Raw genomic sequence first — 27,830 nt, 5'->3', positions numbered from 1 at the left:
AATTCCTCAAGCGGAAATTCTCACAAAGATGGAATGGTCAAACAATAACAAGTAAACAAAGTGAATGTAAAGGTTATAAATGGTTGTGTTGAGATTCTTCAACAGTTCTGTTGCTGGCGAGACAGTCCTAGAGTGAATAATGTAAGAACAATCAAATTCTAAAATTGTCAAAGTGAATACAGCTTCTGAATTGCACACAAATTATTCACTTTGAAAATGAAATGTGATCTTCAATAATCAATCATATCAAGAGAGAGATGCTAAGCAATTTGGAAAATTAGAAAACAGGTGAAGGATAGAAAATTGACAAAAGAAAAAAAAAATGTCAACAGACAGTACAGAGAGCAGAAGATGCTATGAGTCAAGAATATTGAGAATATTGGCAGGAAAAACACATCCACCCATCTCTCAGCCAGGTACAGGAACAGGATAGAGAGTATAATTCCAATCTCGATCACAGGGACAACCCTCCCTTGGCGCGAATTCGCACGAATCAGATCGAAATTGCCTTGGCCAAGGATAGGTGGAAATCAAAGATTAAAAAACGATAGCTATAAAAAGCACGGCATCCCCCCCTTGCCAGCCAGCTGCGTATGGAGAATTAAAGGCATTTAGCTCAGGATAAACCACGAGAGTGGGGTATCTTATGGTTCCAGAAACAATGAAAGCAGCATTCCCTGTTCATGATGGGCGCTACCAGCCACGACTCAAGACGAGTTTGTACATCTCTTCTGTCCAATCGGTGGAGATGAGGACCTGCATCTTCCACAGAACCTGGCCCGCCGTGTGTATCCGCATAAAGCGTGGGCAACGAACGGCAATATGGGGTGGGGTAGGGTGCGTGTGTCCGGCTCAACCCAACCGCCTGCCCTCTGGACCAACCACCAGCATGAACCTTTTGCTATTAATCCCGGGTGGTAGGACGGTGTCCAGCGAGTACTCACCGTCCAGTCAGGGGATTGAATAGAGCACTGCAGCGGGGGGCAGATGAATGCTGATATTACTCAGGGAACGTGAGTGAGCCTGTGAGGGCAAAGAACACGGGGGTCAAAGTCGAGCAAAGAATGGAGTTGACGTTGAAACAAGCTAAGCGGCTTTGGCCAACCACGGGTCGCAGAGGAGGCTCCACGGACTGATTGGGCGGCAAGCCGAATTAGTCATGGTTGTTGGCGCCTGGTTTGAGCCTGTCATTGGTCCAACGGGAAAACAAGCCATTCATTCCATCGAGATTGAAGCCTGTCATTCATTCTAGAATCCAGAGGGCTGATAGACATTGTTAATGGTCACTGCTTTATACCCAAATGGCAGTGTCCGAGAAGACTGAAGATTAAGCGAGGAATTCGATTATATCATTAAACATCATCTACCCAGCTACCAGCCATCCACAACCCCGATGGATACCACCAGTCTGGAACAATGCTGTTAACAGATCCAACGACCCTGAAAGCATTGGGTTGGGTTATTTATTACGGCGACTACCTCCTTGTGGAAGAGAAATCTTATCTGGAGCATATCTGGGCGAGGAAACTGGAGGATTGAGCAATGAAACAATCACCGTCCTCAAGCCAGCAAGACCTGTGGGACTGCTACTGTTCCCTCTTTATGAATCGTCTAACCAATAACTCCGCTAAAGCAGGTTCTTATTGGGACGATTGAAGTGGATGCTTAATCTGGAGGAACTGTTCATAGGCCCCGTCGCAAACGATTCCAATGTCATCCCTCTGATGATATATGATTCATTTCACCGCACTCCTAAAACTGGAACAGAAATTCTTTCAATAACCATCCCCACCATATCAACCCTCAAAGCACTGGTCCTATAGACCTCTCTGACTTAAACACCAGTCCCAAAGCCGAAAAAAAATAAAAATAAAAATAAAAATAAAAATAAAAATAAAAAAATAAAAATAAAAACCCGCAGCAGCAGGAAAGATGCCATCATCATACGATAGCGGAAATTCGCTGGTGCTCGCCCAGCCAACTACTAGCTGACCGGCGGGTGGATTCAGAATGGCTGAGCAGACGGGAAACCCAGCTTTCCACTTCCTAGAGTCGCAGGTTTATGAGCGAGTCACCTTTCGATGAAGGTGCAAACACAACGGAAAAAAAAAGTTGTCGGAAAGCATGAGCAGCTCATTGCTACCCTCCACAAAGGTCAAATACCCTTCTTGAAAATAAAAAGATCTTAGTGAGAAGTAAATAAATTATCTCTTAAGAGATATATTTACTAAAACAAGGATCAGAAATGATATATACGTCCAATATATATGTATGTGTACCACATCATCCGGGATTCGCTGGTGGTCACCCTCCCAACCAGCTGCTAACCGGCCGGTAGGAGGTTCAAGTACAGCTAAGCGGACGGGAATCCCTGCTTTTCACTCCCTGCGATCGTATGTGCCAGATAGTGTATAAATTTCGATATATGATGTCAACAAAGCCCGTACGTTAAAGCTTCAACGTCTTGTCTGACACGGACCAGCAGATCAGCATTTCATCTCCATCATCGTATGTCTTAATAGCTTCCTTAAGCAAGATCGTCGAGATAATTTTGAAAAGTAGGTATGTAAATTCAGCATACCCAAACACTCAGCAATAGCCCCATTAAAAAAGGCAATACTTAGTACCAACATTCATTCCTTCATAACCAACCATGTGTTTATCTGCAAAGAGTTATTCGGTTGATTGATAAATTCTAACATTGACATCATCCATTCTGCTTCTTACGTCTGTCATACCTCATGCAATATCTGTGATCTCATCCTTCCCATTCTTGCCTCACTTCCCTCGTCTGTCTTCCCTGACTATTCTCAAAAACAGCTTAAACCACATTAAACCTAAATCTCATAAAACAGAGAAGAAAATGACAGTATTATAAGCTGAGCATATTCTGTGATAGAATAGGAAATATATAGAATGAAATGAAAATAAAATGAAAATGAAATGAAAATAAAATTCAGTAATAGAAATATGTTTTCCGAGTATGCTGGAGATAAAGTTGGTGTTAAATTAGAAGTAGAAAAAAGATTAAACTGGGAAAGTCATGATGATATTGAATAGATGTAGATTTAAGATAGAAAAAGGGTAAAAAGGAAATATGAAGACATTGATGGGGTATATAGTATGTACGCAAAGTTAAACTAAGCATTGAGTTAGTTTATGCAGAGTAATATAGAATGTCGTAGGAGTTCAAAAGGGGGAGAAACTTTGAAGGATAAAACGATCACGAAAAAACGACAAGGTAAGAGGGGAAAAAAAAAAAAAAAAAAAGAGCAAATTACAGTACAAAGGAAAAAACCTGTCTTTGGAGTATCTGGCTGAAGAGATAAACAGAAAGAACTTTTAGAAGCAATATGAAGAAAGGGAATAGGAGAAAAGCAAACATCTGGTTCACGAAAAGGAAAAGAAATATAAACAAGGGAACCAAGTGGAATAGTGGTATCAGGAAGTGTAAATGGTATAAACCTTCCAGCCAACGCACATAGGTATAAAGAAAAGAAAAGACAAAGAAAAAACTCCCAGTTCAGTCTTGAGAGTCCCAATCAATGAAAATCAACAATAAAAAAGTGAGTCAAGTAAATGGCGGTCCTTTGCCAGTTAGGTATGTTGATGGCGTAAAATTCGGGGGAAGAAAAACACGAAAACAGAGAAAAAGAGAGGGAAGACAAGACATAGATAAAAGAAATACCACATAGCTAACGCTGATACACATCCAATTCAATCCGTCAACCATATTAATATAGTCGAAAAATATCAATACAAAATCTTCCCAATTCACAGTTCCTAGTATGAAGTACTCATGTAAGCAACAAACCTCGCTAATGAAAGGTCGGATTTTATCAGCCTTGTCGTTGAAGGTTGGTAGGCCAGGTAGTCAGTCTTTCAACACGTGTCGTGTCATGGCTCTGCTGTAAAGTGGTGGGCTGCAGTGCAGTTGCTGGACTCTGCGGGTTGTAGATGTGAGGTTGTAGACTGGAGCCCGATATCACTGGCATCATCGCACGACAGGTAATATATGACCATATGGCTGATGCCAGAGCAAGGGATAAGAGTAGGTGGGTATGTTGGTGGTGGACTGTGACGAGTAAATGTCCGATGCGAAGAGGTGGAGAGGGACGCAGGCAGGTAGGAAGGTTACAGATGGAGGGATGGGAAGGCAGAAAATATTAGATTTCGGAAGTGGCCCAGGAAAAATAATCATCGCCGTTCCTCAGTATACTGCACCCCTTGCATAGGGGCCAGTGCCCCATTCATCAGGGGTGGCAACGTCCTCGCCGGATCCATTTGCGGTGGTTGCTGAGTTGCTGTGGGCGAAGAATATGGCCCGTTAGTAAAAATCTGTGCCTGTCCTGCTTGAGACTGTGGTGATATGCCGTTAGTCTGCAGTTGGGGCCGGTCGTAGGGTGATTGTTGTTGCTGTTGGTGTTGCTGCTGCTGCCCGCTCGCTTGCCGGTGAAGCTGATCATTTAGTTGTTGGCGTAGATCGTTGACTTCGGCCTTTAAAGCGCCGGTTTCATGGCGGGTTTGTTGGATGGTTTTTTCGAGTTGGCCGATGTATTCGATTGCTATGTAATTGTATCTGTTAGGATTACGTATTCACTTGCTGGAAATCATGAAAAGATGAAAAAAAGAAAAAGGCTTAAGCCACCTCTCGTCAAAGTCTCCCATTTACTAGACTTGCTACTCTGGCTCGACGGTAGCCGTGATCGCAGAAGCTCAAAACAGTCCTTCATTTCGCTTCGTCTTTTACGCTCAGCCAGTTTATGTGTAATGCGCAATTCTGGGGTTCTGCTGTACGGCGTGGTGCCATTTGGCGACTCTGGATCCCCCATTAAATCTCTAACCTGTTTCTGCTGCAATGAATGATGATGGACACTCTGAGGTAGTTCTATTTATCCCGTAAAAACCATAAAGGTTATTAGAATTATGCAATTTTCAAAAACAACTTATAAATTTGGGAAAAAGCGAACAAACCATGTTGGCCAGGTGGCAATCTGGAATCCGTAGTAAACACACTGCTAGTAATAGATTCCACCGTGCTCCCCCGCCGGTTAAACGGACTAGATGGCTGACCACAGCTTCCCTTGTCGGACGCACGAGCCATATCGGGGTCCGGAAAGGCATAGGCTTGGCCTGCCGTAGGAGACTCTGCATTATAAATTTCTGCATGAGGGTTGCTAGAGATAGCAGGAGCAGTGCGGCGCACCGGAAAGGAACGATGGCCATTCCTGGGACCGAGCGGGGAGAGTGGATGGTCCCCATTATAACGAGGGCCGCGCTGGCTGGTAATGTTTGAATAATCACTAGAAATGCCGCGATCGCGTTGTAGGCTGGAAACTATAGAGGACTGAGAGACATTTGTGCTGTTGTATGGAGAGGCAGGGTTAATGGCTAAGGAACTAATCCCCTGGTTCATTCTACTGTCGACGCTACTGCGACGAGATTCGGGGAAATCTGTCGGAGGGCGCTGGACGGCACCGTCGAAGCTTTGGTTTCTTGAAGGGAGAACGGCATTTGGCTGGTGGGAGGTGTAGCTTGGCGAATGTTGTTGAGGGCCCCCGGTTATGGAGGACGGAGTATGTGGTTGATCCTGTGAGGATTGCGATTGCGATCGAGATTGAGATTGAGGCTGAACTTGAGGCTGGGAACGGTCAGATACGCCTGCGGAGAGGCGTTTCGGGGAGTGCTGAGAGGAGGTGAGGTAAGAGAACTGGGCATAACCACTGGTGCCGTTGGTGCCGTTGGTACCATTGGTGGTGTTGGAGTAGGTGGAGGAGCCTAGGAAGATAGATGAAAGTCGAGTTAGTTGGCAATTTTAATTAGAACTGGTTTCACTTGGCTGAATACATCATAAAAAGACTTTTTTTAAAATAATAATAATAATAAAAATAAAAATAATAAAAATAATAAAAATAAAAATAAAAATAAAAATTCAAGGCGGATAAACATACGGGCACTCTGGGACATGGACCAATTGCCGGAGTCGCGCTCAACGGTATTCAGGGAGGACTGCACCGGCGATTTTTCTGCAGGGGGAATATTACCGAGACACATACTGGCGGTGAGGGTGGAGATCGAGGGGAGTTTCTGTGAATTGTGCTGGCCAACCCGGAGTTCCTCCCACGGGCGATATGAGACGGATACATCCATCTGGCTCGATGGTGCGCCCCTTGGAGCGCGGCGGCGGGAGGAGGAAAGGACGACGGTTTGGATAGAAGTATAGTGAGGAACAAGGCAAGGGCGAATAAGGCCAAGACCGAGAGAGAGAGATTGGGGTTAAAAAAGGAGGGAAGAATGGGGTATGGCGATGTGATCGTCTTGATACCTGTTGCCAAGAGGTTAGAAGAAGCCAGACAGCTGAGGATTGAGAAAGTGAACAAGGAGGAGAGTGCTGTAAACCAGTGGGGTGATAGGGGATAAAAAAGAGCATGCGGTGAGAAGGTGAGGGACAGAATAAGGAGAGAGAGTGGGCCCCTCAAAAGTGCGATTGGGAGGAGGGGGGTGAGTAAGATATGGGGCAGAACCGTTCAAAGAAGGGAGAGGTGGGGGGTGTCACTACCACACTACACCACCGCAGGACAGCAGAGAGCAGAGCACAGCACAACAACAATCACAGCCCAAGATAGCAAGCGGCGCGTAAGTGAGTAGGAGGATTGCAGCAATGAAAATGGAGACAGACAAGACTGTCAATCCACAGAGTCGAGGACGGCGGTTGGTGGTTGAAAGCTGGCTAGATGGTAGAGAGATGAAGAAGAAGCAGAAGAAGAAGAGGAAGAAGAAGAAGAGGCTGAAGAAGAGGTTAAAGAGGAGGAGAATGAGGAGGAGGGAGAGGAGGGAGGAGCAGAAGTAGGAAGGAAGGAAGGAAGGAAGGAAGGAAGGAAGGAATGAGGGGGGTGGAGTTGGGCAGAGGCAGAGACAAGAGGCAGAGACAGAGAGGCAGGAAGGAGCGAAAGAAGGCCTAAGGTCCTTGAAGGAAGGAGGGCAGCATGCGAGTGGGAGCTGGCACGTGGCAGGAGAACGGGCTAAATCTGCTAGTGAACTGTATAGGGACAACTCCCTCCTATCAGGGACTTCTCACATATATGATGGACGTTGGGGTCATTGGGGTTTTGGGTTATTGGGTTATTGGGTTATTGGTTATAGGGTTATTGGGTTATTGGGTTATTTGGGTTATTGGGTTATTGGGTTATTGGGCTCCTACTAACTGTCGAGCTGTTAAACTCGGCCTTGACAACAACTTTGGCAGATTCAAGAAAAACGAGATACATTCAGATGAACAGACAAACTCTGTGGGCTCCCTTTACACAGAGTGCCAGGAAGAGTGCCTCTCCTGTGGTTGTTATTTTATTGATTTTACCTCAATGGTTTATTTCTCCCTTCTTCTTTATCTGATGCAAGGGTTCAGAGCAAGCATCTGTAGTCAAGATGTCTTGCTTGACAAGTGCTCTTTTGGACGTGCAGAATGCACATACAGAGAGGACTACATATACATATGTTTTGGTCAACATCCATGGGGTAAGGAAGGTATGTTTGTTTATCATGGGTCCATGGTAGAGCTGCAAATCCTAAATAGTTGCTGTACCGATGTAGCATATACAGTTTACAGCAAGAACACTGGGAACAACCTTCACAGATGGATATACGGATACGTCCCCTCGTTATCCATCCACGGGTGGCTGGTTGGTGGACACATACCCTATCCACGACTCTACCAAGGTAGGGAGAACATGACTACGGACTCCAGAGGAGATAATTTCATGTTCATTCCAATCCTCCACGTTTCACACCTCCATGAAGCAATTGTACTGGGCCCAATGTGCCAGTGGGGCCCAGTGGGTAGGTAGATTCTCAACTCTCCCGCTCTTCTAAACATCCCTTTTCCTTGGCATGCTTCTCCTCCGCCTTGGCTCCAGACTTCATTATTCCTCCATTTCGATCGTTTGAATGATTCGATCCACTTTGCCACGCGGCCGGCCGGGGAGGAAAACCGAAGAGGGGAGGAGAGGGGGGGAGTTGGTGGGTAGGAAAGGAAAAAGAAAAGAAGAAAAAAGAAAAAAGAAAGAAAGTATAAGGCTTGTGCTCCGTAGCTCGATTTCCTTCACACCCGCTTCGACGACTACATACAACCAATACGAAGAAGAAGCAAACAAATACAGGCCGTTCTTCAATAATGTGGCTTGCGACAATGGTTAAAGCAGAGTCAACGTATCAGAGGGCCTCTCTGGAACAATAAAATTTTTCCCTGCCGGCGATCTGATCTCAATTGATCTGACGGATCCGATCCGGCACCGATAAATTCTCCAGGTGTTGGACAAAACTATAAGAGAAAGATTGCGTGGAACTGCCTAGATAGGTAAACAGAAGAGAAGCAACCTGACCACCAAAACAAAAAAAATAAAAATAAAAATAAAAAAGGGGGATTTAAGGTGCTATTGAACCTGGGAACCATTTCTTCTTCCTTGTTTAGTTTTTATCTTATTTTTCCCTTTTTCCCTTTGCTGTTGTTCCTTATTGTTAATTCCTTTAATCCTTTTTCCTTTCCCCCCCCCCCCCAACCCCTTCATTATTCCTTTTCCTTTTCCCCTCTTCCAATAGTCCACTTCTCATCTTCTCTCCTCTCTTAGCTAACGGCTTATGACTGACAGCTATCAAAGGCCGTGCTCAGGGGGGGGGGGTTGACAATAAGCGCCAGCCTTGTTCTTAATATTATTAATTTTCACCAGTCTTTCCAATTTAACATCTAATTTATTAGGCGTTTCTCCTCCGTCGATTGGCTCGACCCCAAGATATGACGGAGAGATAGCCAGAGAAAGGCAATATCGCCGTCGTGTACCACAAGATGGCTTCAATCACTTTAGCTTGTTTGTCATCCATACGTAGCCCTTCCGGGATGGTAATTGTGTCTATCATTACTTTCTTCTCGGACTCCCCCCCGTATCATGAACGCCCATCTTCAGCAGAGATGTGGCAACTGTGTCAATATTAGTGGCTGGCTGCCCAGGGTATACGTGATGGAGAAGTCATACTTATTCTTATCTAGTTATCTAGGTAACTAGTTATTTGGTTAACTAACTAGTTAGTTAACTACATTGGCTTACTAACAAGTATCCTATATTCCCATCGATCCAACCTCGCTGATCGTCTACTCCTTATGGATCTGTTCTCCGCCCCGTACCATGCTCTGGTCAACTCTTGGCTTAGGCGCTTTGGCCAAACCAAGGACGGGTGGGGTGAGCTGCGATTATTTACTCATCTTCCGCAATCCAGTGTGATTGACTGGTGGCCACGATATCCCTAGCTTTAGCAAATAACTAATTCAGCTGTTTCAACTTAATCAAACTCCTCATACCACCTAAGGTTTCTTCGCAGATGACATGTGGTGATTACTCAAAAGTCAATTTTTCCTTTTCACCATACTTTAGCTAACCTTTTTGTACATGCCAATAATGTACCTGGGAGCCGTACTCCGTACCTGCGCGCTGTATTCATCCTACGCAGGGTTTGCAGGACGCGTCACACTGGATCAGGTGAAATTAGGTAGCAGAAAATTTTCTTTACAAAGGTTGTGATTATTCCCTGTCCACCGGTTCATTGTTCTCCAGATTCACTGTCCCCGTGCGCAACAGCATGTACGAAGGGACCGCGAATGCGGGGGTACCTACCGCTGTGTTCGCTTTGTACTCGCCAGGCCCCCCGGGGAGGGGGAACCCACCGAGTACATGCACTGTGCTGAGCGCTAGCTGCTCCCAGGCGTGCGCACAAGTACGGATCCTTATTTTTACACACCCTTGTTCCGACGCGGCCCGGCATGATTATTGCATAATGCTGCACAGAACCTGTATCTTCCATGCAAGATTGGACGATGCAGTGCTGGTGACTCGAGTCCAGCAGAGCGTCTAAAGTGGTAGGATGCAAATGAGATGAGTAGCAAGGGTGAGTAACTACTCCTCTATCATGGTCACATATTATGTTGCCCTCCCATGACATTCCCCTCCACAATGCAGATGGTTCCAGAAAGCAGAGACCCAAGTTATATCCCTATCTTCTTTCGCACTCTTTCCTTCGGATCACAGGAAGTCGATATCCTTGTAAACGAGAATATTTATAACATGCCGCCAACGAGGCCATTTGTAGAGTTGACAACTTACCTGCAGCGGTGCAATTCTGCAGAGATGATATTCCGAACCATCTCAGGGTCTTGGTTTTGCAGCCCTCCAGGTAATTGTAAGTAAGATAGCAAACTCGTCCTTGCCTTCCTAACCACCAATGTTCCCCCGCCTCCCCCGCGAATCATGCCAAAGAACCAAGATGCACGTCGATGATCAATCAGTCAATGGCGGCGTTGTAACTTGTTAAAGACCAGCTGACTAGATTGCAGCAGCACGCTTCTCGCAGTCAAGAACCATACGTACTTTTGCCTGGTAACAATCTATCTGTACATAATTTTTCGTCACCCTGCCCCGGGCGGGTTTATTTGTCACACTCTTCAACTCTCCCGCCCTTTCAACCCCCTGCCCATCTCACAAGCCAAAAAGAGATGCTCTTGAGAAACCTGATTTCCTCACATTGGCTATCTCGCCAGTGAGCCCATGTGGCTGAATACGAGATACTCCCGCTATCAAGGGTTTAAAAACAACCATGTGTTCATGTATGGATGGTGGATAGAGTGGGCAGGTGGTCATTGGATGGCGTCATGGGTGGGTGGGGAAAATTGCCGAGCTCCAAAGATCCCCATCCCATCCCATCCCATCCCGATAGAATGAAGTAAATATTTTCATGCGTTTTACCTGTTTCCTTGTGTTGCAGCTGCATTTCCCCCCCCAAGTTTTGAGGACATATGGAGGGCTGAGGTATATTTTGTTTCTCGCCTTAGGCTTCTATTTTGCAAGGTTGATTTGACATATCGATGAACCTATCTAGAGCATATTCGAGAGATTTAACTAAGTACAATCCACGCTCAACCAGCGGGAGCAGGGTATCCCATCTAAATATAGCTTCCTTGTCCTCAGATGTTGCTCGCACCATGGGAGTTTGCTGTCTGGTCCGCAAATCTAACTCCTGTCCTTCCCAGTCCTAGCGTTGCATGGGACCTAAGAGAAGGGGATAGAAGGCAGTATCTTATGCATGCTAGGCATGAAAGAAAGATGGATGGAGTTTTAGTAATAGAACAGAGAAATACCAACCGGCATGCAGACATCACTTGAGACAAACAGACGCAGAGCCTGATATGTATGTATGTAGGGATTATAGCGAAAACGTTGAATGGCTTCGTATGTACGGAGAAAAGGAGACGCAGCTATCACAATGCACAGCGTACGTACTGCGCATGTAACTGCACTTCGATAATGGCATTAATATAGTTTTTGCTCAAGCACACTCACTTCTCTTCTTTAATTATCATCACTCCTAGAAATTATGTTGCCTGGATTGGACGATGAGGTGTCGAAACACTTCCGTCACGTGACATATTTTCCACCATGTCAACTCTGCAATCAACCAAGCTTGCCGTTCTGTCATGATGTCCGACAATAGAAGTATTTGATATTACAGTCTGAAAAACCTTCATAAGAGAGGTTGCACAATATTAATCTTTCATATGGATAGAGAAACCTAAAGAACATGCGACAAGTAAGGTTACAACGACTGAGGATATACGGCATGAAAAGGGCTATATAAATATGAACATCTCAACACCAATGTATAAGTTATACATACATTTCATCCTGTGTACAAAGTAAAACAGAGCAAACAGGAATAATATATATATATTAAACAGTGAAAATATACAAACCGTGGATTCTGTCGTCTGCTGGCACCCCTCCAGTAACTCCGAAATAAGCTTAAATATAGTTTGTTTGGTCCGAGGGTGGGGTACGAGCATGGCGCAAACTTACTTTCCAAACTAATCGTGGTTGAAGCTCCGTAATCGCCGAAGGCACGCATTTTAAAATAATAATAGTCCAGAGGAGGGGGTGGTATGTAAGTGGTTTGTAAGTGGTTTGTAAGTGGTTTGAATTTTACAGCCTTGCTCATCCGGGAGCACGCTTGGGGCAAAAACTTTGATACTAGTTGCGGAGTGAGTTCAAGAAGGTTCGTTTCCGCCAGGAGATTAATCATCGGAACCAGAAAAGGTCAGTCAGCAAGGAATAATAATAATAATAATAATAATAATAATAATAATAATAAAGGAAAGGTAAGAAAACGAGGGAAAAAAGGAGAGATTCATTTCGTCATACGCATGTCAATCTTTTCTTCATCTAGTCACTTACCGTCATTACCTATTCTACGGGATATCTTTTCCCTCTTCTGGGGTCGGCCTCACACGAAACGCAATTACAAATATATCATATCCTCTATTCCTCTCCACCGTCCTCCTTCCTCACTCACCTAAGCGATATCCATCTCATCAAATATCAACTCAATCTCCCCCGTAATGTCCCACCGATCACCCGGTGCTGAGCGACTAACATACTTCACAAACTTCAACGTTCCCAAATCCCGCAGAACAATGCTCATACGGTTCCAGCCCGCCGCCATGTTGAAGAGGATGCCATCGTCACCGTCTATGCTCGGAGCAGCCTTATAGATTGCCGGATCTGATTTTTTGGATTTCTTCACCTTTTTGCCGTTTTTGTCATGCGCGTTATCTGCCTTCTCTTCATCTTCTTCATCATCGACGTCGCCATCATCGTCATCATCGACAGCCACGTAGATCTCATAACCGCCAACAGAATGCTGGTCAGTCTCCGTAGCATCCCCTTCTTGGAACTCTTCTTCCTCCTTCCCGTACTCTTCTTCCTCCTTCCCGTTCGTGCTTGACTTGTCTTCTTCCATATCCTCTATATCCTCTTCCAAATCCTCTTCCAAATCCTCTTCCAAATCCTCTTCCATATCCTCATCCTCATCCTCACCATCGCCTGCCTCCTTCTCCCACCCAGTCGTGGGGGTCAGGCCAATTGTAAACTCCAGTCGTGGCGTCCTCCCTTTATACCCACTAGCCAACGTGTAATCTTCACCGCGACGGAAACGTCGCGCGATAACATTGTAATCGGTCAGCTCGCTATATCCAGTCGCAATAGAGATCCACTTCTGAAATGCATTGGACGGCACTAAATCTTCTAACAATTCCTGAATTGGTGTTTTGGTCTCGTTACCATCTGTCCGTGGCTGCTGGTACAGATATCGATGTTTATGAGGCGGTCGACTGACTTTCCAAGACGTCTTCTGCTCGATCTCCGCCCACGAAGTGGGGAGGGCGTTGGATTCCTTTTCCTGCTCTTCAATGTATTCTCTGACGCGTGTGGCAAATTTGTCGTTGAAGAACCGCTCTAGAATTATGAAACAGTCTATACCGAAAGTCTCAGACAGGTCCTCCGTGATATCTGGTGTGAGATAGGAGGGTGAGATATATTGAAGCAAGAAGTCCAGGTCGGCCTCTGTAAACTCATCACTTTCCTTAACACCCTCCGGCGCACATTTGTACGGTGTCAACTGGGGCTGTGGTCTGTCGAACACATCCCCGGAACTTTGCAGCTGCTGCAGACTGCTCCGTTCCGCCAGCCTCTCTTCCAGCCCTTCCTCATACCCATCCTCCCCCTCCTGAGGAATATGATACCATCCACTGATAGCCATACGCACCCTTTCTTTCCCTCCCTTATCCCCATTTGGGTCCGCATAATACACCTCCTCCACATCGTGGAAACTCTCACCAGGCTGCACCGTGAAAAAACTCAATTGATTAAAAGCCGGAGGTATTGATAGGCTGAAATCCGGGCTGGGAACTTTGATCTCCTTCCCAGACTCGTCCCTCTCAACAGTGGTCGGGTATAATCGCAACGCTCCACCCCAGCTCGGCTGCCAGGCCACATCTGGATCTGTCAGGTAGAGAATATAGCTAATCCGCCGGCTCCCAATCACATCATCGTGGCACAGCAAATGACATCCACCCGTGTAGACATTGATAGCCATATCAGTCTTGCTGCCGCTCAACTCTCCTGCCCCTGTTATCTCTGATAGATACTTGCGGAATGGGGCAGAGTAAAGAGCGTCGCGCAGGTCGAGGAGCGAGGGCAGTTTGGACAGCGAGTCATCGTCTAGCCCATCGAGGTTAGCGAGGTCGCCCGACTGGAAGATTTTGTAGATGTCTGTTACTTTTTCGGTGAAGGAGAGGTGGTCCTGGATTTCTGTGCGTACGGAGCGGAGGAGAGATGGATTTATTAGCTGAGAGATGACGCCATGTTTGTACCTATTTCAGGTTAGAATAGGATATTTTATTGGACTGTTGGAGACCAAAATCATTTGATCATCTAAAAATGTACTGTACGTACGGCGCGGAGTTTGCGTAGCTCTGCTTATACTGCTCGAGTGTAGCCTTGTCAAGCAGCCCGTTGCGGAATCGAGACTTGACAGTCTCAAAGTCCAGTACCCTCTTCTTGGAATCGGGTTGGTCATTGGCGCCCGAGCCGTTCCGTCCTAAGGTTGGTTTGCGCTTCATTGTCAACTACGATGATATTTACAGACGCAAGTGGCAGGGAAGGACAACTGCAGTGGATACGAGTAGATATAGGAGTCTGGGCGATAAAAAACTCTTTTGTGGGTGAGATCATGAGCCTAGGGCTGGAGGGGTAAGCCTAACTAACTAAAAACGGAAGAACAACAGCCAAATCAACCCAACCAGCTACAGTTACCCCGCAAACATGGACAGAGAACAAAAAGAACGGGGATGGAACTCGATGAATTGATTAGGTGCTGTAATGAGTTGGCAAGTGAACATGGCGGGATAAGCGCTAACCTCAATGGCTGCGAATACACGACAGTCGACGTTTCAGAGGCAGAAACATGCCGAAGAAGGCCGGAGAACAAGCTGCCATCATTGGCTTCATTTGTAGCAAAACAACCTTGTATCTTATGGAGATGTTAGAGCACACGAGGGATTTGCGAATGCGAAGAAGGTGATGTGTTTCATTCTTCAAGTGGATTTTTTGTATAGAAGCATTTATTCGGAAATGTGTTTCTGTGGATATATAAACCAGGGGGTTTTATTCATAGCTCATGGATTTTCGGTTGTCCTCACACTTTATCCTTCACACTTACATAGCTTGATCGATGGAACCATACTTTGTCTCCTAAGTAACTACAGTCATTTATATTTATTAGATGATAACCAAGTACGCAAACATCCATAAAATACGCTCCTGGATTTAAAAAGAGCACGATAATTTTTGTAACGCGTTGCAGCCACTGGATGTATCAGTTCCATGCCGAGTTACAGTTGGATCGTTCTAACGATTCCGGGAATCCTCAAGGAAGCACGAATTGCCACATCTTGTACCGTGTCTCGGTACTGGTAACTGGGTTTGATCATTTCGCGAATATCAGGGATAGCACAGTGGTGGTAGCATACATCCGCTTCAAGTTACTATCGGCAGCACATCTGCGCACTTAAGCAAATAATCCGCCTTCAAATGCGCTAAGAGAAACCATAGGGCGCTCAGGACGTGCGCCATGATACCGAGCCAAGGAGATATATAGGCGATGCAAATGGATACGGGGCAACTATTGCCTGTTCAAGAGAGCCCCTTGGCCCAAAAAACATAAATAAAATATTCAACCGGACTGGACGTGTACTCGAACTTCGGGAATAGAGGAACTGTCGGCGCAGGGCCCCCGTTGACGCCAAGATCGGTTTCGATGAAAGGAGCTAAGGGAGGGTTTATCGACAAATACAAATTATGAAACCGCCTGAAAAATATTTTTTTCTTTTTCTTTCCCTTTTCCCTTTTCTTTGCAGGCAAGCCCGGCTGGCTTCGGGTTGCACCACCTACTATGACAACACATGGTCTCCGCAGGCTCGGGGGGGAATTCTGGCACAGTGATTGGACGTATTCAGGCCGAAGACCATGGGAAGGGCCATGCTATTGAGTAATCAGGGCCAATTGTTGGCTCAGGGGGATAGGCTGCGGAGGTGACGCGATTTCTTGTATGCCATGCATGCGGGGAAGATCATATCACCAAAGGTCCAATAATAATAGTGGGTAAGTTTTCGCGCATTGTGTAACCCATCCTCCCTGGAGTCATGCGCATTGGATGGTTGGGCAGCGGCAGCCAATAAGGGGTGGCATGGTCTGCTGCGGCGTGTTGGTCCTTGAGGAAGAAGAATTTTTCGGGAGTTCTCGAGACAATGAGGCTGACTTCTGCTCGGGGGTTGTCTGTAAAGTTTGTTCAGTTCCAACAGCCAATGTTAGAAGGGCAAACGAATAGATCATCGAAACGAAAGCACGTCATAATGCCAAAGCACTATGGAGGCATCAATTTATTTGAAGTTTGTAATTTATGGCTGACGCTTTGGGAACTATGTGAATTTTGCTTCAACTCTTGATGTCCAGCTTAATTTGACTCTTTGTTCCCATCCCGGCTGGATGCTGAAGGCTGCTCGTGACTTATCATGCATTGGCTGACAAGCCACTCGAATGACCTTGTTTTTGTGATGAGTGTGGTTAACTATAGGCGACATATCAGTGTCTTCGCCGCCATTCTACCGCTGTGAGGATCCCAAAGAGAGATCTAAGGAACGGGAAGCTTCTCAACAGCAGCATGGGGTTACACTGTTGGGATGTCCACTTTGAGTAATTGGCAGACTTTTGAAAGCCTAGGACTGGGAGGTCAACTCTGAACCAAATGGGGGGGAGCAAGGCTGATGAAAAGATAGTCTTGCTATGCACACAGTGAGTATGTGTGAACTAATGCACTCGAGCAGTGGATGACCAGTGATCACACAACACTGGTGCTTCAGTGGAAGAAGTGCAATGCAACCCAAGATTTTGTCAAGCTACAAGATGAACAAAAATAATAATAATAATAATAATAATCTCTAAATCACCCCCATTTTCCTGCACTTTGAATTGAACCCTGCTTAACATGTTAACATGTTGGTCCGTTTTGTCTGGCTTGCCTTGAGAGTCACAGGCATAGAGCTGGAGTAGAGAACACAGCCGAAGGAAGTACCATACCAGAGCGTTATCCTAAACTAAATTTGCTGGCTGGCTTCCACGAGATAATGTTGCTTCATCTTCAGAGGTGCATAAACAGAGCAATATCTCTTCCTTTACTCCAAACTAGATAAGAACATGCAATTCAATGGAAATTGGCATGTTATATTTTTCGATGCATGGTTCCTCACCAAGAAAAGTCAGAGTTCTCTAAAGCAAATGCCTGATTTGGCATGCAAACAAACACATTTTGTTAGTGGTGGATCAGAGTGGCTGAGAATTATCAGCGCGACAAGGTGTTTCTCTGAACAACTTATTGTGAGGAGAGGCTTTTCAGGCTCATGATATGACCTGTCTGATGTTAGAAGTCTGTTGACGTTGAAGAAGCAGTTTAACTGCATGATTGGTAGAATGATTGCTGGCGATTGATTAGATTAGGGTTTCTGTATGTTGATGACTAATGCAGGACCACTAGTTAACTATTAGTTAGCAGAGACGGTCCTTAGTTGTCAACTCCACGTTCAACTTCAGCGAACGTATGTCCATCATTGCTTGTTAGCAAGCATCACAGTGACAGTAGTAACAGTGATGGTAATGGACTCGCCAAATAGCATTGCAGGGCCGGAGGAGCCTCCCCGCACCCCTCCACACCCCCCATACTCTCCAATTACCCCCGTCCTCTCCCACGCCTCCATGCCCCCCCAACCATCACCCTCACAGCAGATCATCCCGCCCCTTTCCAGCTCCTATCCTTTCTCCCTTTCTTCTACCCCCGGAAACACTCTTACGCCTATGTCCTCTAACGCGCCACCTCTGCCTACGCGGACACCCATCTTTATGTCTGAACCATCACCAGTCCCCATATCAGAAAGCAGTAACCCTGACGTCATCGCCTTGCGCTCCGCCATCTCCATCCTCCAAATGCAGAAACAACAGGCACTACGCGATATAAAAACATTAGATAAACTAAAACGTGCCGCTGTTGCACACCCGGAGGAGTTCGCGCGAGAGCTGGTCAAGGGTAATCTTACCTCCAAGGCGGGTGACATATTCAATCCCACCGGTTTCGAAAACGAAGAAGCGGCTGCGAATGAAAACGCATTCGAAGAGCAGCGAACAACGGATCAAGAACGAACAGACCGGGGAGAATGGACTATGGATATCGATAAACCACTGTCGTTTAGCAAAATCCCTAAACCTCAACAGGTCGTGCGCATGCCGCCTATCAACTGGGCTAAATATCATGTTGTCGGGGAATCTCTGGATAAGCTACATGAGGAACAGAGACAGCGTCCGACACCTGGTGAGCCGCAGAGAAATGTCTATGCCTCGCAAAGGGCTGCGGAGCATTTTATTGCTGCTCCATATCGGCCTTTTACTGATAGCTTGGACCCGCCTATGAAAACGCGGAGTACTAGTAAGGGAAAGAAGTGATGGGGTTAACTTGTGCATGAAGACTGGATATATGTTTACATGCTGACCATGCATTCATCGATAAGATCGTCGGAAGCTTGCTTGCTTTGCACTCTGTTAAACAAAAATCTGGCAGTGTGAATACACGGATACATTTAAGATCCCTAGCTATGGTTTCCTCGCAATCTAGATGCATGAAAAAATTAGGACCACTCAGCTAGGAACCATGAAGCATGGCGACTACATGCATCTACCTATATTCTCATCTCCATGAAGTCGGAAACCAGCCCAAGCGCTTAGAAATTATTGGATTAGAAGCGGCGTTTGCCCCGATGGATACCTTCAGCATTTCCTCCACTGGTTGGCACTGCTTGGTAGCTTTCAAGTTCAAATGAACTGTCAAATGTCACTGACCCAGACAGTCGAAATTCCTGCCTCAGAATATCTTTTGCATATATCGAATCCACTATCATTTGCACCTGATTCTCGACGCTATCGCATTCATAGTAGTGAAGATCCATTTCTGCTGTGATCAGGTTAACTGTCTTGCGAATGTAGTCCAGCTGGTGAGAGGAAGGAAATTGTTTCCTACATAAATGATGTGCTCTGGGGCAAATGAGCCCATATTTTGGATTGCTCCTTCATCGAGCTCTCCCATGGAGTGATTTATGAAGAATAATAGTGTTTGGTTGACTTTACGGTCCCTTCTTGTGTTGTCAGTGTTGGGTCGGTGACAACATTGATAGCCAATGACAGGGTGTGGCAGTTCAACAAAAATGTCAGAAAATTAGTCAGGTCTGTGAGGGCTCTGGCTTTCTGATGTTGTGTTTGCTTTTCTTCACGCAGTTGTTGTTCCTCCAACGCTTGAGCTTCTGCAATTTCTCGTCGATGTTGCATGGTGAGCCCACTAACTATGGGAGATAAGAAGAGACAACGAATAAAGGATATAGAGAGGGGATACAACATCGTACCGATGCTGGCTTATGATCATTTTTGCCAACATCTTCAACCTGACTGGGCTTAACGGATGCTTCCTAGCCAAGGAATGCCAACTGTTTGCACAAAGAAATCGGAGTGTCAGTAACTGATCCCTCCTTTTTGACACTAAGAAGAGAGCTGCTGACGAAGATGGCTGCGGCTGAAGCATAACACACAGCTGCTAAGAAGAGAAGAGGAGAAAAGAAGAGGAGAAGGAGGGTGTTTCTTCAACAGGGCCAATAGGGAGCGATTGCTTCTGCTCTATTCCTCCCCTGTGGCTGACAAAATGGACAAAATGAGCGGAGAACTGACATGACTCCTTAACTCTTCAGCTGGGGGACAGCCAGGAAGCTCTAGATAGACATCTTCTTCTTGATGCGAAGCAGATCAAAGTTGGAGATGGATATCTTGTTGGTAGTATTAGCAAGATTCATTAAGATTCGTTTGTTGTTGAATACCTTTGTGAGTCTTGGGTATGGGTTTTCTTGTGGGTAATGGCACTTGATGGATGAAAGCTCAAACAGAAGGTGAAACAGGAACAGATAAGCAGAAGAGAGCAGAAGAGCTGAGTTTAATGAGGGAAATTGATGGATCAGAATAAGAAGTAAGGAGGGTTAGTAGTGTTAATGAGATGGAAAAGGAAGAGAGAGAGTTCTTCCTTTGTGAAAAAAGTCAGCCACCTCTGTATGTGAATGCTTGGACAAAAATCCTGTCAACCCTTCACCCATTCTTGAGCTTTAAGTCAGAAGTTAGCATCTTGACCGCTGAGGTGAATAAGGGGCAAACAGGTACCCCTATTTCAGATGTCCATTCCTCGATATTCATTTCCACTGCCTTTCCCAAAAGTCTGCCCACAGATTCCTGATAAGAGGCATTCTTGAGTTTCTCAGTCATCTCATGTAAACTGCAAGACAATAGATTCTTAAATATCCCAACGATATAGCACGGAGTGCCACTGGGAGAATACTTTCTAGCAGATTACAGAGAGGGAGAAAAGGGACCTTATATGGCGCATATTTTTTTGAATGAATGTATGTAAAGAATAGCTATGTTACCTTAGGAAGCATAGATATTCGCAAAACAAATAACAGGGATAAGATGCTTAAATTGCAGTTAAAAACTACCACCACATGCAAAACAAATTGCTCCTAAGAACCGTAACTAGGGAACTATGGAAAAGGGGTTAACCTTGAGACCCTGAACCCCCGTCTCCTTCCGCGCTTCCCTGCTAGCAAGATACATGTCAAGGACTTGAAGAGGAAAAGAATGAGAAATAGCACAGTAAAATCCATATGAACATATCTCCATAAAACAAACTCCTATTAATTCCCCTTTTAAAAATTCCGATGGTTAAACGATTTGAAAGAAAAAAAAAAAAAAAAAAAAAAAAAAAAAAAAAAAAACCGCAAAACGCTTAAAACGTAAACCCGTCGCTCCAGAACCCTACCCATCCCGCCTTTCCCCAAGTGAAACTTTCTTCAGCTCCAACGCCTGCTGAAGACTCTGTACACGCTTGCCCAGCTTCGACTTCAAAATCGGATTCGCCATACTCTCCCACTTTAGCGTCTCAGTCTGTACCAGCAGCTCCAGCTCAGCAATCTCCTCTCGCTGCTGCTGTAGTTGCCGTTGCTGCTCCAACGCATCTTCATCGAGGTCTGCATCGTCCGCCTCGTCGCCCGACGATCCCTCTTCGCTTTCATCTTCATCGTCATCCCCGGACGTTTCACCCGCAGCTAGGGGTTTGGTGTTGGGTGTTCCCACCTCAAGTTCACCCTCTGCTTCTCCCTCAGCTTCCATGGCAATGGGTGTGGCCGGAGATGTGTCGGACACATGAATTTCACCAGTAACAGCAGAAGCAGGGGCTGAGTCTCCATCCGCATGAGCGGCCAGAGCCGCCTCCATCTCAGCTGCAAGTTCATCTTCGAAATCATCAACACCTTCTTCTTGTGCAGAGGGTTGAGTGTAGCCATCCATGCCGTAGTCATCCACTTCCCCTTCAGCATCCTGCTCATCATCATATTCTTGTCCAGCCAGATTGTACCTTGCACCATCTTCACTCATAGCACTAGACTCCCGCATGTACTGCGCATAATCCAGGATCTCGAATTCCGGCGGACTTTCAGCCGCCATGTCTTCCCTTAGTAAACGTGCAACTTCCAACTCAACTGCCTCGATAGTGCGGTTGCTAATCCGCTTGCGGAACCGCCTCTTGCGCACCCATCGAAGTGGCGGGGTGAGTCCATGGGCATACTGATAGCTAGACTCGTCGACGTTTTTGGGTAGTGGGTAGGTATGTGCTTCTTCTTCCGAGTTGACACGGCCAAGCACAAGCAGCATCTGGCAGATGTCTGCAGATTTATACCAGCCGCGTTTATCCCAACTCTTCATGCCCTCGATAATGCATGGTAGATCAACGAGGGAAGCGGCGTATATGCGTCCTCGAATGTTGATAACGGCGCGCCGTCCATCTTTAGTCAGTGATTTGAAGCTCACATCGGCGCCACCCTGACTGCGAGGCCCCCATCTCTTCTCCGTCACGGCCTGGCGGAGGTATTCACAGTCATCGCCCGGCTGCATACGGAGGATAAATTGTTCTTCCAGGGCCGGATCCTTTTCTGTGTCTGAAGCTTCAGAGTCATAGCCCACACCTTTTGGTCGAAAAGGAGGTTCTCCTTTGCTTCGTAGACGGATAGATGGCGGCGGTTTGGTGCTGAACTTGATACGCTTTATCGCGGGGGCTTTTGCAGATGAGCTTCCCTTGTTTTTGGACGCTGGAGCTGGGGAACCGATGCCAGCATCGTTACCGGTTCTGTCTCTGGCTCGTTTCTTTGAAGAACTTGAGCGTGGGGTCTCTTGTGACGCCTTAGTTCGGGAAACCTTGAGCTTTTTGGAGGTTTTGGAGGTTTTGGAGGTTTTGGAGGATGAAACTGGCGGGGACGGTTGTTGTTCTTCTGCGTTGGGCTTTGGGCCGATTTTGAATTTGAGCTTAGGAAGTGAGGAGCCCCCGGGGGTGGTAGGAGAAGGAGGAGAAACGGCCTTAGCAACTTGGTCAACCTTCGGTTTACTGAAGGTCAGCTTAAGCATCGGTCGAGAAGACATGGCGAGGGGCGTTAGGACGCTCGCCCTGCGCCTTTGCACGGAAGTGACGCTTTCTGCACGCAGGACTGTAGATGTATGCAGGTATTCTAGTGTAGATGACACGGCAATGTTCGCAAACAAAGTGAGAAAAGCCAGAGAGTATATATTAATTAATAGGAAGACGGTAATGCTCTGCTCTATTGTTGCCAGCTCCCACGGCGTAGTGAGTCGTCAATCAATGATGTTTTGGAAGTGATGACTAAGTCAGGAGATGAAATCGTGTGGTCTCGGCACATTTGCGTTGTTCAAAACCCCTTCACTGGGCAAACCACACATCAACACCCAACTCCTCGATTCATTCATTCATTCATTTGAATTGACCTGAATTGAATGAGATAGAGAGAAAATAGAGAGAATCTCAATCTCTCAATTGGGGGGTGAGTCAGCCATATTATATAGTTGTTACCAGTAGCTGCTGGGAATAGTGATAAATAGCAGCTGGAGGTGAAAGTGAATGTGCGAATCTGCTTCCTCACATACCTGCCTGCAAATGTCAGGCTCTCACTACTCTCTATCTTCTTAGATCCCCTCAATATCCCGTCCAAGCCTCTCCAGTATACAGACACAGGTACAGACATAGACTCCATACGCATACGCATCAGAATCCGTATCCTATGGGAGAAACATGTCGGCCCCTAACCTCTATCACACCCTGTTACGGCCCCCAGTTATTCAGATCCTCCGGGCTGCAGGCTTCCACTCAGCTAGCCCCGCCGTCATCGACACTCTCACGGATCTCGCCGCACGATATCTGATGCTCCTGGTCTCGTTCACCGCTGGTCACGCCAACAGCAGCCATGACAGAATCCCCATTCCAAACCTCCACGACGTCATCATGGCGCTGCAGGACGCTGGCGCCCTGAGACCCCAAATGAGTGTCTCCGAAGAACTTCTCAGAGGGGAAGAAGATATGAGAGGCCTCGACTCGTTTATGGCTTGGTTTACTGGTCCTGCCAACAAGGAAATTAGACGAGTGGCTGGATTTGTGCCCAGCGAAGGAGATGTGGTTGACGAGGATTCTCTGGAGAAGGAGGATTACTTAACATGTATGTGTTTTTAAGTTTCTCTGTCTGTATGCTTTTTGAGACCTTTCGCGGCTAATGTATTTGGGCATGACAGCGTTAAAGAAGAAGCACAGCAAAACGGGCGAGGAATCGCGGTACCAGGGCACCGTTCTGGGGAAAAGCAGAGAGATCCATCCGATCATCATTGAGGGCGGAGCTCAAAGCATAAAGGCGTGGGGCATGGAGGTACGATTGAGGGAAACGAGCGCCGAGTCTGTATCGTCAACCATGAGCAGTGCCCCGAGCAGCCTGTCAGATGTGGTGGATATGGAGACATGAATAGCACGCATATTCAGGTTCATATACACATACTCAGTTGTGAGTCGATACCGATACCCGTGCATGTTTTGCCAACACTTACGGGAACGGTCTACCCGTGTCCTTGCTTGTGAAGTTTGGCCCGTTCGGCAGGGTGTTTCCAAAATTGGTCTTTGGATCGCAAATGCTATTACTTCAGAGCCATCTTATCTCCATAACGAGCATCAACAAAATACCAAAGTGGCCTTTCCATCGATATGGGGGAGAGAAGGTGTTTTACCAATTCGCCCGGAAAATGCTATGAAACCATGATCATCACCGATTCAAAGGCCGCAAACCAAACATCGGGGTGGAACGATGTCACGGAGTAAATGATAACAGAATTCATTCCACGACTCGAAAAGATATCAGGTAACTGAACTCTAGTCGAAGATCCCACTTACTCTTCGCTCGTACCCCTAATATGATAGCATTCGATCTCCACAACCATAAGCAAGTCGAAGAATAGTTTTAGAAAGGGCTGATTTGGTGCATGAGTGCAAGAGGGAAATGAGATGTTCATTAAAGACGATAGCACTTTTCCCGACAATTTGGATCATTCAGACCTAGATGAAATCGGGTTGAGGGTGTCCAGGGATGGCTCTTGGGGGTTGAGAGCTGTAATACTCTTAAATCTTTAACAGTATTTATAAAACCATGTAGTTACAGCACATAGTCGTACTTCTACAATCAACCAATTCTTGAAAAATAGAGAAATGATTTTTTTGCCTCGCATTCTACATTGTTTTGCGATTTATGAATTCCGGCTAAATTATTTTCATCGTTTTGCTGCGTTGATCAAAATATTTAGAGCGTCCTTGTTCCGCTTTCCCCAGAGAACATCAAGGACCGCATCCAACGTCTATATCAACATCCAAACAATATTTTTCTATATAAATCTCTTTGCTGTAAAGCTCACTTCTATTAAACTGATACTATCTTGCACCTTACCAAAGACATGGTCTACTCCTTTTCCCTCCCCACAACCTCCCACCTATCCTTCCAATCCTTTCTCTCCTCCCCAACCCACCCCTCCCTCCCCCAATCCGCCTCCACAGCCCGCCACGCCCTCCGCCTCGCCCTCAAAAAACACAAATGTCTCTCTCCGTCCCAACAATCAGATCACCTACAAACCATTCTCTCCGCTCTAAATGAGTATATCCCCTTCCTTTTCGCCCTCTCGCGAGGTCTCAGCTCCGCCCCTCCTGCCAATGGAGCAGAGGACATCGATATCCATCTCCGCTCGGAAATCGAGGTCGAATGGCGCGCCACGCTTTCTTCCAGCTCCGCTTTACTTCGTCTGCGACGCGGTGATGTGGGTGTAGGACGCCACTCTTCTCGCGTCCATGGACGTGGACTTGATTTCGAAATCGCCTTCATCCTCTCCACGCTGGGGTGTGTGCTATCAAACTTGGGCCGGAGCAGTTATCTGAAAACGCTGTATGCGAACAAGATGCCGTCGGCCGAGATGAAGACCGCTGCTGTACAAGCAGCTACCAAGTACCTGCTCCATGCCAGCAGTGTGCATGCGTTTCTGGCTTCCTCGTCTTCATTCGCCGGGTTATGTGCGGCTCCTACCCCGCAAACTGGGATGTTTGCCAAGTCCACATTCACTTCTACTTCTACTTCTACGTCGCCGGCTGGGACTTCGAATCCACCAGTACCCATTCCGGACCTCGACCCGTCGACCCAATCCGCCCTCTCAACCCTCGCCCTCGCCGAAGGTACCCTCCTCGCCGTCGTCAAAGATGACGCCTACCTCTCTGCATGCATCCAGGCACGCAACTCCCTAGACACAGACTGGATGGTCAAGGCACCTGATATCCCTAAAGTGCGAACCTTGCTCTTTGCCCGTCTATGTGTGCGCGCAGCAGAGTATGCTGAGCAGGCTGTTGCCAGCGCCGGCGCCGTGGGTGGTAACCGGAATGAGGCCAAGGTCGACGAGGGGTTGCTAAATTACATGCGCAGTCTGGCGAGGGTATGTCGTGCGAGGGCTTGTCGTTTTTTTGGCGTCGATGCGGAGATAAAGGGGAAGACTGGGGAGGGGATTGCGTGGTTAAGGGCTGGGAGGGGGATATTAGGGTTTAGGGGGGCCTTACAGGGGGAGGAAGATTCTGATGGCAAAGGGAAAGGAAAAGGGGGGTTTGGTGGGGGGTTCTTGAAGTTGAGGAGGGGGTGGGAGGAGAGGAAGGAGGAGAGGAGGATTAAGAAGGAAGCTGCATCTTCTCGTGGGGGTGAGATGGAGCGTGAGGCGGAGATGGATTGGGGTGATGATGCGGGGAGGGAAGAGGAGGGGAGGGTGCTGGATATGTTGGAGGCGAAGTGGGTGAAGATGAATGATACTGTATGTTAATTTCTTTTTGAAAATATTTGCATTAGATTTGGCTGCTGACTATATATCTAGGTAAATACCCAGCTTATTCCCCCGTCATCGTCATATCTCGCAAGCCTCCCGTCGGGCAGGGATATTCACTCCAACCCTGCCGCCTACTCGCCTCCACAGCTTGATGCGGGACAGCTCGTGCGCATGCGAGTGCCTCCTGATACTCCTGATTCTCTGGATCTCGATAGCAGTGGTGAAGAAGCTGATAAGGCAGAACCTGTGCGTGCGGGATATTTCTAGAATTAGGTATATAAGAGTTAACCTGAGTAATAGGCATAGCATGCTGGAGAGGTGTGAAGTCATTGAGTAGTTCAGATATCTAGTTACGTCGAAATTAATTATACCCTCAACGTTTTATCACAAATGCCAGCAATGGAAAGCAATAATGATAATGTCTTCTAAGCTTTTGGGTTTTATTTTTCATGGCAACAATGCATGTACGCTTGGTCTAGCTGACATCAATATTCATATCAACCAGGTCTAGAAAGCAAACCCACCACCAAACTAACCAACCATGAGGTAACGCAGTTGTATGTGACCAGCAAACACGCAAGGGATACACCATCCTAACACATGCAGCCTTGACAAGTCAGACGGAGAAGAGTGCGATGGCTCCTGCAAGCAGAGAGCACAAAGATAGTCCCCGCTCATAGAGAGCCACATCATATAACCGAATCCTGCCACTACTCTCTCCGTTTCCATCGAGTATCGCAGCCATCATCCAGTCTAGAAATGAGCACTTCCATCCATCCCTGGTTCTCGTCTCCAGCACAAGTTGACATTCTCTAGCGCAACCAGCATCTCAACAGTGGCCATGTGGTCGTTCATTCATTCGTCTAAACAGCTCCCCTTTAACCCCTACTACTCCCCTACCACCTCACGAAGTTGACGACGCATTCTTCGACACGTAATTCTTCTCTTGGAACAAATAGCCCTTAATCTTCGCCTCCTTAAGTAGCTCGAAGTATCGATCTGTAAAATATCGCGACCAAAACACATTAGTTTCCATCCATTATATATACATATATATATATAAAGAAAGAAAAAAAAACACCCACCCCTCAGGGCCCCACACTTCTCCAAATGATTCACCCCTTCACGCCGATAACACTTCCCCAATTCCTCCCCGACCAGCCGCGCCATCATGCTGCGCACCCACTGCTCGCGAATAATTGCATCGCGCACGTTATGTAAGGCGACAGTATCCTCAAAGTCGACACCGTCGTAACTTGGGGGTACTGTGGGCTTTTTGGCGAGGAAGGCGGCGGATTCCGGGGTCGGCATTACTGCTTGTTGTTCTCTTTGTTATGACGCGCTCTTTTAGTGGTTTGCACTAGGAGAGAGCTTGTGGATGTTGGGTTTATTGGCTAGGGAGCAATTGGTGTTGGTATTTAGCCTGTTGATTGAATGTAATAACTCATTAGAAGTTAAAGATGAAGTTGCATGTTTGATTTAAAGGGTAGCATGAGAATTAGCCGCTGTGATTGGCGGAGAAATGAAATTACATATCTCATCACGTGATTAATATATTTTGCCGGGTGCAACCTTGGTTATTAAGGGCTAATATTA

At 46.5% G+C, this 27,830-nt stretch overlaps 10 protein-coding genes across 10 annotated transcripts; 5 read left to right on the top strand and 5 right to left on the bottom strand.

Annotated features, from left to right (window-relative positions):
• Positions 1–661: 661 nt before the first annotated feature.
• Positions 662–1,136, top strand: PAAG_01670 (hypothetical protein; the record flags this gene model as incomplete). The annotated part of the gene is made up of 2 exons (XM_015844407.1): positions 662–950; positions 1,009–1,136. 2 exons carry the CDS (start codon positions 662–664, stop codon positions 1,134–1,136), a joined length of 417 nt encoding a protein of 138 aa, XP_015701315.1.
• Positions 1,137–4,197: 3,061 nt separating this feature from the next.
• Positions 4,198–6,150, bottom strand: PAAG_01669 (hypothetical protein; the record flags this gene model as incomplete). Its single annotated transcript, XM_015844406.1, has 4 exons — positions 4,198–4,565; positions 4,649–4,888; positions 4,975–5,778; positions 5,952–6,150. 4 exons carry the CDS (start codon positions 6,148–6,150, stop codon positions 4,198–4,200), a joined length of 1,611 nt encoding a protein of 536 aa, XP_015701314.1.
• Positions 6,151–6,667: 517 nt separating this feature from the next.
• Positions 6,668–6,850, top strand: PAAG_01668 (hypothetical protein; the record flags this gene model as incomplete). The annotated part of the gene is made up of 1 exon (XM_002796614.1): positions 6,668–6,850. One exon carries the CDS (start codon positions 6,668–6,670, stop codon positions 6,848–6,850), a length of 183 nt encoding a protein of 60 aa, XP_002796660.1.
• A 5,537-nt stretch (positions 6,851–12,387) lies between these two features.
• PAAG_01665 (PKHD-type hydroxylase TPA1) lies at positions 12,388–14,494 on the bottom strand (the record flags this gene model as incomplete). The annotated part of the gene is made up of 2 exons (XM_002796611.1): positions 12,388–14,245; positions 14,328–14,494. The coding sequence occupies 2 exons, from the start codon at positions 14,492–14,494 to the stop codon at positions 12,388–12,390; spliced, it is 2,025 nt and encodes a 674-aa protein (XP_002796657.1).
• A 3,088-nt stretch (positions 14,495–17,582) lies between these two features.
• Positions 17,583–18,422, top strand: PAAG_01664 (hypothetical protein; the record flags this gene model as incomplete). Its single annotated transcript, XM_002796610.2, has 1 exon — positions 17,583–18,422. One exon carries the CDS (start codon positions 17,583–17,585, stop codon positions 18,420–18,422), a length of 840 nt encoding a protein of 279 aa, XP_002796656.2.
• Positions 18,423–18,712: 290 nt separating this feature from the next.
• On the bottom strand, positions 18,713–19,298 carry PAAG_01663 (hypothetical protein; the record flags this gene model as incomplete). The annotated part of the gene is made up of 2 exons (XM_002796609.2): positions 18,713–18,964; positions 19,101–19,298. 2 exons carry the CDS (start codon positions 19,296–19,298, stop codon positions 18,713–18,715), a joined length of 450 nt encoding a protein of 149 aa, XP_002796655.1.
• A 1,524-nt stretch (positions 19,299–20,822) lies between these two features.
• On the bottom strand, positions 20,823–22,478 carry PAAG_01662 (hypothetical protein; the record flags this gene model as incomplete). Its single annotated transcript, XM_002796608.2, has 1 exon — positions 20,823–22,478. The coding sequence occupies one exon, from the start codon at positions 22,476–22,478 to the stop codon at positions 20,823–20,825; it is 1,656 nt and encodes a 551-aa protein (XP_002796654.2).
• Positions 22,479–23,142: 664 nt separating this feature from the next.
• On the top strand, positions 23,143–23,860 carry PAAG_01661 (bromodomain associated protein; the record flags this gene model as incomplete). Its single annotated transcript, XM_002796607.1, has 2 exons — positions 23,143–23,563; positions 23,637–23,860. The coding sequence occupies 2 exons, from the start codon at positions 23,143–23,145 to the stop codon at positions 23,858–23,860; spliced, it is 645 nt and encodes a 214-aa protein (XP_002796653.1).
• Positions 23,861–24,836: 976 nt separating this feature from the next.
• PAAG_01660 (pH-response regulator protein palC) lies at positions 24,837–26,501 on the top strand (the record flags this gene model as incomplete). Its single annotated transcript, XM_002796606.1, has 2 exons — positions 24,837–26,222; positions 26,283–26,501. The coding sequence occupies 2 exons, from the start codon at positions 24,837–24,839 to the stop codon at positions 26,499–26,501; spliced, it is 1,605 nt and encodes a 534-aa protein (XP_002796652.1).
• Positions 26,502–27,138: 637 nt separating this feature from the next.
• On the bottom strand, positions 27,139–27,545 carry PAAG_01659 (NADH-ubiquinone oxidoreductase 12 kDa subunit; the record flags this gene model as incomplete). The annotated part of the gene is made up of 2 exons (XM_002796605.2): positions 27,139–27,233; positions 27,320–27,545. 2 exons carry the CDS (start codon positions 27,543–27,545, stop codon positions 27,139–27,141), a joined length of 321 nt encoding a protein of 106 aa, XP_002796651.1.
• Between the last annotated feature and the right edge of the window lie 285 nt (positions 27,546–27,830).

Source organism: Paracoccidioides lutzii (assembly GCF_000150705.2).
Source record: "Paracoccidioides lutzii Pb01 unplaced genomic scaffold supercont2.3, whole genome shotgun sequence".
Taxonomy (NCBI): Eukaryota; Fungi; Ascomycota; class Eurotiomycetes; order Onygenales; family Ajellomycetaceae; genus Paracoccidioides; species Paracoccidioides lutzii.
The sequence above is the reverse complement of the archived record's forward strand: the minus strand, read 5'-3'. Positions and strand labels throughout refer to the sequence as shown.